Source organism: Dromaius novaehollandiae, chromosome 5, assembly GCF_036370855.1.
Source record: "Dromaius novaehollandiae isolate bDroNov1 chromosome 5, bDroNov1.hap1, whole genome shotgun sequence".
Lineage (NCBI taxonomy): Eukaryota > Metazoa > Chordata > Aves > Casuariiformes > Dromaiidae > Dromaius > Dromaius novaehollandiae.
Window position 1 is genome coordinate 27,276,090 of NC_088102.1, and position 10,979 is coordinate 27,287,068.

A 10,979-nucleotide genomic window follows, 5' to 3' on the forward strand; every position below is an offset into this window, starting at 1 on the left:
TCCATTTCTCCTGCTCCCCTCCACTCACAGAAGACAACGCATGCAGTTTTTGTTTAGCCTTTATTAAAAGGAAAGCTATAAAAATAGGTTATGGAGCCCCCAGCAGCTCCAAGTTAGTAGGTAGTGCAAACCATTGGTTAGAGAAAGAATCATCCCTGCAGAGACATTGAATGCCATTTGGCTTTGCATCCACCAAAAGAGAGTTATCCCAAGCTGCAGATCTGCTGGCTCCAGCAGGGCCCAGAACAGACTAGGCTGCCAGCTCAGGGAAAGCCTCCTCCTCTTCTTCCCTCTCCTTTAGCTGTATGAATGACAGATGCAGTCCCAGGAGCACCCTGGTCACAGAGCAGGAGAAATGAAGGGGGATGGATGCAGCCAGCATTCTACAAGAGGCACTGAAAGGTTACCAGGTAGCAGCTCAGGTACTAGCCAGTTTCATTGCAGAGAGAAAGTCCTTTTGTGAGGGGACAGAGCTCCGTTTCAAGCAACTAAAGCACCTCCAGAGCACCTGGAGGCCAGTGCCCTAATGCTCAGTCACACCTGCCAACAGTAGCAGCCTCTGCCCCCCGAGCTGTTGTCAGGATACCCCAGAGGACTCTAACTGGGATAAGAGCCCTCTGCCCATTGCTGACCTTGCAGGAACACAGTAGTGGCTGCTCGGAGGCTGTAGAGCTCTCAAGGAAGCAGTAAGAAATGCTTATTATATAAAAGAATTTGGTCTGTGTCATCTTCTCTCTGTTTCTCCCCTCCCCAAGCCCTGCAAACTACAGGGCTCCTCAGCTGGTTATCTGCACTGGTATCTTCCAACAGAAGAGCATCTGGTCCTGATCATCTACTAGCTCCCACTTCACGATCAGCTTAATCTGGAAGAGAGAGAAAAGAGAACAGGGAAGTGCATGTGTTCAGAAAGGGAAGGGCACAGGGTGGCTTCACTTGGTTTGTGGAGCAAGAAAGAGGCCCTAGGAGCTCTGTGCAGAGAGGACAGAGCAGAACCAGGCTTTGCCTCAGCTGCAGTAGGTGGGTCATGCTCATGCAGCAATTCCTGGAATATCTCACACGCATGGCGAGTTCTGCAATGCAACACAGGAGACTTGCATGCTCAGCACTGGGACCTCCACTCTCCAAGTAAGTGGAGAGGGGAAGCAATCTGCAGCCTTCTAGCTGAACTGTGTCATGAAGCTGAACACCCCCAAACTTGAGTGTTTAGCTGGAAGTAGCAGTCTCGGCAGAGAGGCAACATACAAGCATAGCACAGAAGAACAAACAGATGCTTGGGCAGCTGAAGCAGCTTCCCAGGAGCTGGACCCAGGCTGCTTCTGGTGGGTCTGTCCCAAAGCAGGCACTAGAGATGGAGCTATATTCACAGCAAAAGTGACACCAGAAAGTCTGAGGATTCTTCCAACCTCTTCCCCACTGTCACAAGACAAGGTCTGCTTCCTTAAAGGCAGGATATGGGACAGCCCCAGGAAGGATGGTAGCTCAGAGGAGTTGACCAGCCTCCTGCTTACTTACACTAGGGTACTCGCTCTTCACAGGAAGTTTATTCAGGTAGCTGTAGGAATGGCCCTTCTGAATAGGGCACTGGATCCCAGACTTGCATCCATCAGGCTCAGGAATGGGAAAGGGTATGTCCACATGCAGCATCTCCCCATACACCTTCGCTTTGCTGCCCTGGCTCTCAGTCTCTGCAGAATATGGAGAAGCATGAATGACACCAGAGCAGGAAAACATTTCTGCATTATCATACCCCAGACATCCCCCCTGGCTTGCCTGGAGATTGCAGGGAACACAAATAAGCAATGCTCTTTCTCCTTCTTCAGCTGCTTCTCTGCTACTTCTTCCCACCCAAAGCCCCCCTCCAGCCACCATTCCCCAATCCTCCCCAAACACTTAGACACAGGGACAAAGGGCATCACGTCCTCTGTCTGCCCCATCCCTCCTCACAGAACAGCACAAGTATTTCTACCCCACCAACACCTGAAGCCTGGAGGGGCTAATTCTTACTGCTGGAGAAGGTAACATTGATGCTGTAGGATGTCCCCTTGTGGAGCTGGCATGGCTGTGTGGGACAGGGGCTCACATTCACCTCTTGGATGCTTCCATCTTTGGAACCTGCAAGAAAGATCAAAGACTCCTCATTTTAAGGCCTTCTCCAGAGAGCAACATCTGGCCCTAACAGGTTACCCCAGCCATCAGACTGATGGCTCAAGGCCCTCAGCTCCACACTCCCCTCCCAAAGGGGTGGCAGCTGGGGACTAACTTGGCTCTGGCTTAGGTCTAGCAGGCCAAAGCACCAGGCATGCTCCACATCCCCCGAGGCAGGCTGACAGCAGCTGGTCCCTCGGCAGCCAGGACCGGGCACTAAAGACCTCGCAAAGCCCCTGCCGCGCGGCTGCAGGCGGCGCCCTGCCGTGCCGCCCCTCAGGCGCCGGACTCCCGCTTGTCCCGCGGGCGGCTCCGCGGCACAGCCCGGCGCCCCCGCGGAGGAGAAGCCGCGCTCCCGACGGAGCCCGCGGCGCCTCCGAGCCCCCCCTAGAGCCCTGAGCCGCTCCCCGGCGCGGCCGCTCACCGCAGTCGAGGAAGCGCAGGGGCTCGGCCAGGGCGGCGGTGCCGAGCGCCAAGAGCAGGGCGAGCGCCGGCGGCACCATGGCGGCGGCGGTCACTACCGGGAGCGGCGGCGCGGGCTGCTCGGCGGCGTCACATGAGCGCGGCGGCCCGGGCCCGCCCCGCCCCGGCGGTCAGCTGAGCGCCCCGCGCCACTGCGGGCCGGGGGCGGGACAGCACCGGGGCACCCCCCCCACCCCCCCGGGGAAGGCAGGGCGCCACGCGAGGCGCCTCCGCTGCCCCGGGACCAGCCGGGCCCCACGCTCCCCTCCCCCGGGGCGGCACAGGGAGAAGCGCAGGCAGCCCACCGCGGAGGGGGATCTCCGCCCAAAACGCTGCTCGCTTATCCCGATAATCTTCGGCACTTACTCCACCTCGACTCTTCAGATGACCGATAGCCCCCCGATTACCAAATAAGACTATTATATAAGTAAGATAAGTCAGGACTCAGCAGACTCTGTGTTTAGGGACTGCTTCCCATCACGCAGTGCTGCCATGCCTCAGCGCCCCTCATCACACGGCCGACATCCTACCTGGTGGTTTTATTTAAGCTGGAGACTCGGGCAGGGAGCAGGCCGACGTCCCGCTGCTGGCGCGGGGCATGCTGCTGCCACAGAAGGGTTACGTAACCGTAGGTTATTAGGAATTACAGGCATTTAGGTTGCAAATAGCAATTCAGTGTGAGGTAACATGCTTCAGACATAAGTACTCCTGGCTGTAGAAGAGATGAATTATAAAAATAAAAAACTGGGAGCACTTGTACAGGTGAGGAGAACAACTCCTGAAGGCAGTTCAGAGGTCATGAGATTCATGGGTCTAAGGACTTAGAAGACTGCATTTGGGGGATCCAGTACCAACAGCTGACTGGATCTGGATACATCACACTCTCCTACCATCGCATGGGGCAGGAGGAGCAGGCCATGAAGCAGGGCAGGGGAACAGCCCTTTCTGGATCCCATAAAACCTGCACGGGCCCTCATGGAAGGCACAGCCTGCGCAGTGAGCGGGCATGCAGCATGGGAAAGGGAGGGGCCTGGGGGCACACCTGAGACAGGCATGTGGAGGTAGGAGCAAGGCTGCACCCGGGCAAAGGAGCGGGCAGATCAGCAGATAAGCCACAGCAACTCCTTCAGCAACAGGAAAGCACACTGCAGGAGAAGGGCTGTGCTGGAACTACAGCACTTGTACAAAGACTCTTGACAGTTGCTACTGAAAATCTTTACTCTGGGGTTATACTGAAGAATTCAGTACTAGAATGGAGGGAAGTAGCAGCAGCAGATGGAGGACATGTTCATACACAGCAAATGCCATGGCCTGGGAAGAGCTCTTGATGCAACTCCAGCAAGGAGAGGAAACCACAGAGAAGCTAGCTTAGTAGACTGGCCGGTAGCCTCATTTATTAGTTATTCTGTATCTGATATTCTGCATGTCAAAAGCTGTCTCCGCAACCCAAGTGCCAAGAATTACTTCTGCTAAGTAGTTGTTGTGGCTGTTGCATTTCACAGAGCGCATACAAGTTAGTCCCGTTTCTCAAACTCATGAAATGACAGAGACTCACAGCTTTGTGCAATCAACACTGAAACAAACCAGAGAACATTTAAGAGACTTAGGAAAGTGTTTGATCCAAGCTAAAGTTTAAATGCTATATGAAATTGGTGAAAAGCTTAGCTTAGCATTAGCTTAGCAGCTAGCAAGCTGTAACTAGCAAGCACTAGCTTAACAGGGTCAGGTCAGGAACGTAGTGGAGATAAAGGCACATGAGCACTGATTTGGTAGGAATGTGGCATGAACCAGAACTGACGCAGCCTTACCCTTTGCAGACCTCTGTCCCACTAAGGCGTCTGCCTCCTCAGCTGCATCTACGCAGCCAAGTGACTCAGAGGTAAAGCCCCCATGCTTTTTACAGATTTCACATAAAATGTATCAGATTAGAAGTGCCCAAAGCTTTAGTAAAACAGAGAGACACATTCTACTAGATATCTCCATGGAGCAGATAGCTCTTCAGAAAAAGGGCAGCCCTTCCTTCACAAAGCAGAGTGGGACTTTAAAAAAAGAAAAAAAATACGTATTCCACATAGGCCTTCAGCTTGCAGAGAACTCCTGTGAGCAGACCAGAGTGCTGACAGTAGCCCTGTCCAAAAACAAAAGGCTCCACTGAGACTAAGCTGCATTTTTAAACCCACCTAGTACACTTCATAACTGACCTGTATAAATCTTTTCTTCATGCATGAGAACTGATGCCCTTTGAAAGGCCTTCCTCCAGTCCTTACAGATGGTAAACAAAGCTGCCTATCTGGCTGCTGGGAGCAGAAGTCCTGTCAGTTCAGACCAGTGCTGTACCAACCACTGCTAACACTTCCACAGAGTAAGCAGTGTCAATCTTGGGAGCAAATTCCATGAGAAATTAATCAGGATTCCTCCTTGTGTAACTGCTCACCAGATGCCTTTGCTTCACAGATGCTGTTGCCCAGTACCAGCAACAGAAACTACTCTTCAAATCTCTATGTATTTCAAAAGCTTTGAACTAACAGTCATTGAATCTAGAATCAGTATTAACACACATTTGTCCCCCCAGAGCTGGATTAACAAACAGCCCAGTAAGCACAAATTAGTACCAATACAGACAAGGCCTTTACCCAAGAAAGAAGTAGCCTCTGCCCAAGGTTTTTAGCCTGTATCACACGTTAGCACCATTCCAGTTTTGCAGTACAGCACCAAAGCTTAAATTCCCCAGAGTGGCATAAGCACCATATGTCTAACAGACCTGCTTTCATGAGCGTGGCCCTTGGAACATCAGATATGATACATGGGCTGCCGGGTCACCTCAGATCCTATCACTTCACCAAAATATTTCAGAAAGATTCAGTTCACCATTAGGCTGGTATCATTTTGCAGACAGACAGGCAGGCAGAACTCCTCCTAGATTACCAAGTGTGGGGAGCTTATGATAAGGTGCAGAAATACCAGAAGAAAAAGCTAAGAAAGCTACCAGATAAATTCATTCCAGCAAGAAGACTGATACTAAAGTTCTTCATTTCTGTAATCCAACCAACTCTATTACCTGAGGTAAAAGTCTAAGGTTCCACTTTATGAGCTAGTTACACCCAGTGAATCTAAATCCCTCTAACGGCCTTGTGTTTGCAGCTCAGTAAACAGATAAATCTGCAGGCACTCTAGCAGCAGTGAATACAGAAGTCATGTTCTCACCAAAATCCACAGCCAGGGACTAATCAATTTCTACTGCTATTTCAGCCAGAACAACACTCCTTTTGCTGCAGACCGTCAGAATTCACTTCTAAACAGATCACAAGCCACCCTTTACATTCACCTCCATACCAGAGATTATCACCAGTTTCTGAATGACTGAAATAAGCTCAGTTTTTCACTGCAACAGGTACAAGATGCTTTAAACACACACATAGCAAGAAGAATTGAACAACATATCTATAGAATTGAACTCAGAGACAGATCTCTTCAATACAGTGAGCTGAAACAGAGCTAAAGAAACTCCCCAAGCATAGAGTCCACAGATCAGAAAAAGAAGGGGAAAATGAAGCACAGACCAATCCCCAAAACAGATTACACCAAGCTATCAGGAACCACAAGACCAACAAAGTCACAGTGTAGGAAGGAAGAAACCTTAGATCATAACTCCAGTGAAAGAAAAGCACCACCACACAACGTAGCTAGCAGAAGCAAAAACCAGTCACTAACAACAACGAGGAACAGAGAAATAGCTTTTCTCCTTAGCTCTCCACCTCTGATAGCCACTCAGAAAACTTCCCCCCAGCACCTGAGTCAGGTGGCACTCATCAGAGTGGCAGATGATTAATTACACTACACGAGTTCTGACGGAGGCCAGCTGGCCTGTTTCTCATGCTCTCAGTCTGCAGTAACTATCTGAGCAACATCCAGAAATGCCTCGAAGATACTCCGTCATGTTTCTGACGGCTAACCCTACTAAAACTGAAAGCAATCAGAAAGTAAGTGTGTCTTCGTTTTGGGGGCTATATCAAACCCCCAAAACTTGTTTCCAGTAAATGCAGTCACAACACAGGGAACCGCAGCACTAGTGATGAGTCTAACGTGCTCCGTAGGAGAGAAAATGAAAGTCTATGCGACATGGAGAGTGGGCATGATTCTCCCCCCCCTTCTCCCAGGAGTTCCTGATTCATTCCTCCAAAGGTATTTGCTTTTGGGACACCACTTAGATAATAACTTGAGAAACCTCCAGACATGTTTTTAATATATCAAGTGTTCCAATATGCCTGGTTTGAGGATTCATCAAGTGTTGCAGATAACTGGATTAACTGCAGCTCCTCTGGGACCCTGCCTGTGATACTTTAATAGTTTTATTATAACACTGTTAGAGTTAACCCACAGACAAGAGAAAGTAAACTGCCAAGGCCAGTCTATATTTACCTCTTCAGGGTGGCATAAATAAAGCAAACACACATGGCTGTATTTCTTTTACTGGCTCCTTCTCAGCCTGGCAGCCACATTCACCACTGAACTGTGGGAATGAGCCTTTTAGGATTTATATATGTAAGATGAAACTATGTGCTTACTACAGCAGTCACTTAACCACGTGCTTAATATCTATGCACATGCCAAAAGAAATACTTCCACTTACAGGAGACTAGAGGTCTCTGCATCAAAGTGCCACTCCATGTTTAATGGCAACAATTTTGTAAAGTAGCTCTCATCTTGGATTGAAGCACCTAGTTTGCCTTTGCTGGGCTGTGGGGAGGTCAGCCCATTCTAGGTATGGCTTTGCTCAGACTGAGGCGTGTGAGAAAGCTAACAGTCAGAGTGTCCCTAGGTCTGCTGACTTTAAATGACTCCGTCATGCTCAGATGACTGGTCTTCCTCAGTCATGCTACTGTGTGAGTCTCCGCAAACCTGAATAAAAGGTGGGGGGACAGGATTGTGGCCTGGAATTCCTCCAGCAGAAGCACATGAGGAAGAAAGAGATAAAGACTCTCTTAAATGTGGGCACTTCTTCAAGCAACAGGCCAGACCACTGTCACATGCCAAATCAGGCTTAAGAGAGAGAAATTAAGTCAAGCTGCTCAGCGTAAGGCTGCCAGCCAAGTTCAGGACTCAGCCAGGTAAGAGAAGATTCATCCACTGTAAATCTCTAGTTGCAAGTTTTTCAAGAGGAAAAATATCTTTAACAAAACACATAACCTTATTAAGCTTGAGTTCTTTGCTTACTTTCCATTTGGACCCTGAAAAGTTAATGAAAAGCCATTAAACATCCACAGCATTTAGAACATGAGGGAATGGATATGAGCAGCTGGGGGCTTGAGAGGTTTGAGGCACTGATACTAGTGAAGACTCTATACTCCAAGAAAAAGGTGAAACCATGTGGACTGTGTCCAAGAAATGTGCCTTAGACACCCATAGCTGAGATTAGGAATCCAGATCTGCCCAATCCTGTTGCATCCTGCTCTCACAGAAGAGAAGCGATGAGCAAGAAGGGAGGACAAGGTGGAATTGCAGAGCTACGCATAAAGCAAAGCATGTGTCTGTGTTTGCAGTATCAGACTCATAAATACTCATCTAAAGGAAAACTGACCTCTACAGGGATTTCTGGGCTTAGACCCTGAGTGATAAAAGAAAACAAAACAGAAAAGTCAGTATCAGGAAAAATCCTAAAAAATCCTTCAGGCCAGGCCCTGTGTTTATCCTTCTGTTTGTGTAATTCCCCCTAAAAGAGGATCTTGATCCCTATCAGGGTCTCTGGGTACTACCCAGTATAAATAATCCTAACAGCTAATTCCAGTGCAATCACACTCTGTTGAAAACCTCTGTATTATTTACCAAGTTTCTTTTCTTTCATGAGCTTTGCTAGTTTTGAAAGCAAATGCTTTCAAGGACAAATAAAAGGGCCTGTTCCCCCACCGGAGGCATCCTGACTGCTGACACAACTGTGTCAAAATCACGCTGCATTTGAGTCACTCCTTGCCTGGAAGAGGTGAAGGGTGAGAGGAGGGTTGTTTCACACCACAGCACAGGACGTGCGTGTGCTGAAGGAAGAAAATACAAGCCGAGCTGAAGGAATGGCCCACGCTGTATATGATTTTAGTAGAAGCAGCAGTTGTGCGGGGCTGGTTTTCAATGTTCTCACGGGATTTTCAGAACTGTCATAGCGCTCGCCCAAAACACCAGCGGGCAGCTCAGAGCTGCGCGTCCTCTGCTCAGCGCGGGGGGTGACGGCTCCCAGCGCGCAGGACGTCGCCTCGCCACAGCGCTCGCGCGGCGTGGTGGTGGCCCTGGCCCTGCCGTGAGAGCCGTCACCCCAGGCAGCAGCCCGTCTCCCTCCCGCCGGTTCCCACCTGCACCTTTACCCTGATCTCTTGCAGCAGACGGACGCAGACCCCGAGGCTCACGCCCCGCCCCGGGCCTGCGCCCCCGCGGCGCTCTGCCTTGGGGCAGCGCGTTACCTAGCAACAGCCGCCTCCTGCGCGCTTCCGCCTCGGTAGGTGTCATGGCGGCCCCCGCCGGAAGAGGCGGTGCCGGGCAGCCAATGGCCGTGCGGGGGCGCGATGGCGGCGGTGGGGCTGCTGTGCCGGTTGTGGCGGTTGGCGCTGGGCGGCTGGGCGAGGTAGTGCGGCGTGGCGCGGGGGGGAGGTGGGGGCCGGGCGGCGCCTCGCCGTCGAGGCGGCCTGTGCGGCGGCGCCCGCCAAGGCTCGTCCTTTCCTCCCCTCCTCTCCCGAGGCAGCTGCCGCCCGGCTCCGCCGCGCCGAGGGACAGCGCTGCCCGGCGGCTCGCCGCGCCCGGCCGCCTCCGCCTCCTCTTCGCGGCCGGGGCAGACGGAGAGCGAGCCCGGCGAGGGACGGGTCTACCTCAGCGCCAGCTGCGTGCAGGTAGCGCCGGGGCCGTCGCTGGGCCGCGCTCCGCCGCCGGGGGGGGCCGGGGGCGGTGCCGTCAGACGCGCGTCTCCTGCCTTGCAGAGGCTGCTGGAGGTGGCGGAGGGCGCCGAGTTCCTGCGGCTGCAGGTGGAGGGAGGCGGCTGCTCCGGGTTCCAGTACAAGTTCTCCCTGGACACGGTCATCAACCCCGACGACAGGCGAGGACAGGCGGGGGTGTCGGTGAGGCGCGGCCGCCCCCCGCGGAGGTGGCGGGCAGGGCGCCTCGAGCCGAAGGGGGGATGCACGGGGGACAGGCAGCGTGGTTGATGGTTTAAATGTGCTGCTTTTCTGCAGGGTGTTTGAACAAGGGGGTGCCCGCGTGGTCGTGGACGTGGACAGCCTGGCCTTTGTGAAGGGCTCCATGGTGGACTTCAGCCAGGAGCTGATCCGCAGCTCATTCCAGGTGGTGAGCAACCCCCAGGCCGAGAAGGGCTGCTCGTGCGGGACTTCCTTCTCTATCAAGTTCTGACCAGACTTCATGTGGAGGGATGCTGTCTGCAGCCCCCGGAGGGGTTTTGCTTGTTCTTCTCCCAGCTGCTCCCTCTCATCTCTCTCACCCTGTAACACAGGCTGCTGCAGATGACTCCAGCAGTGTGTGTCTGCCCTGAGCATATCTCAAAGACCTGTTTGCCTCCCCTTCAGAAACATGAAGTAGCTGTGAGCATGCACACAGGAGCATCTTGTGAGCCACCGGCCAGGTGGTGCTGACTCTCTTACCATGTCCTGAACGTGGAACCACCTGTCTCTGCAAGAGCTGGCTGTATATATGTGTGTTTATTGAAAGCTCTTACTAAAAAAAAAAAAAAAATTCTTCAAACGTTTGGTATTGTTCATGCATCTCTACACAGGGTTAGAACTTGTGTTCCTTTGGGGTACTGTGGCTTAGCCCTTGTTTTTTAGCTGAATGGGACTCTGAGTATCTCTCCCTTAGACCTCTCAGTGTTGCTAGCTTTCCACTTTCCAACTCACTGTGGGCTTTCCTAGCCACTTCACTGAATCTCTTAACACACAACAGATTTGTCCAGGTCCCAGGAAATATGCAGTGGTTTTGCCATTCCATCAGTCCCTGGGATGAATGCTTTTATTTGTTATAAGTAAACAAAATTAGAAGATTGAGGTAGGAAGAATTAATAGCTTATTTCTTTTTTTTTCTACCAAAAAAAAAGAGTGCATATGTAACATGCACACACCCCTTCCTTCATTCCCTAGTGCTATTTTAAGATGTTTCTAAGCCTGACTTGGAATTTCAAAACCATACAAACTCTCAGGTTTCAGTGTGTCTTCTGTCTTCTCTTGCCAGGAGGAAGGCAAGTTTAGGTGATGCATGTAGAGGAGGATCTGGGATACTGCTTAAGGGTCCTCAAGTCCCATTATCATTTTGACTTAGTTGTCTGAGAATCATTTTCAAACTTTGCTTCACAGTTTAATCTATTCGCCAACCCAAAGCCCCACCTTGTG

General features: G+C 51.4%; 2 protein-coding genes across 3 annotated transcripts; one reads left to right on the forward strand and one right to left on the reverse strand.

Annotated features, from left to right (window-relative positions):
• Positions 1 to 43: 43 nt before the first annotated feature.
• On the reverse strand, positions 44 to 9,114 carry NPC2 (NPC intracellular cholesterol transporter 2). 2 transcript variants are annotated; one of them, XM_026120405.2, is made up of 4 exons: positions 9,054 to 9,114; positions 2,005 to 2,112; positions 1,513 to 1,685; positions 44 to 863 (listed from the first exon to the last, which is right to left on the reverse strand). In XM_026120405.2, the coding sequence occupies exons 1-4, from the start codon at positions 9,097 to 9,099 to the stop codon at positions 777 to 779; spliced, it is 414 nt and encodes a 137-aa protein (XP_025976190.1). In that variant the 5' UTR covers positions 9,100 to 9,114; the 3' UTR covers positions 44 to 776. The 2 variants fall into 2 exon arrangements, with proteins under 2 accessions (XP_025976190.1, XP_025976189.1); XM_026120404.2 differs by lacking the exon at positions 9,054 to 9,114 and adding an exon at positions 2,570 to 2,740.
• On the forward strand, positions 9,104 to 10,338 carry ISCA2 (iron-sulfur cluster assembly 2). The gene is made up of 4 exons (XM_026120402.2): positions 9,104 to 9,214; positions 9,332 to 9,476; positions 9,564 to 9,679; positions 9,816 to 10,338. Exons 1-4 carry the CDS (start codon positions 9,156 to 9,158, stop codon positions 9,988 to 9,990), a joined length of 495 nt encoding a protein of 164 aa, XP_025976187.1. The 5' UTR covers positions 9,104 to 9,155; the 3' UTR covers positions 9,991 to 10,338.
• The last annotated feature ends 641 nt before the right edge of the window (positions 10,339 to 10,979 follow it).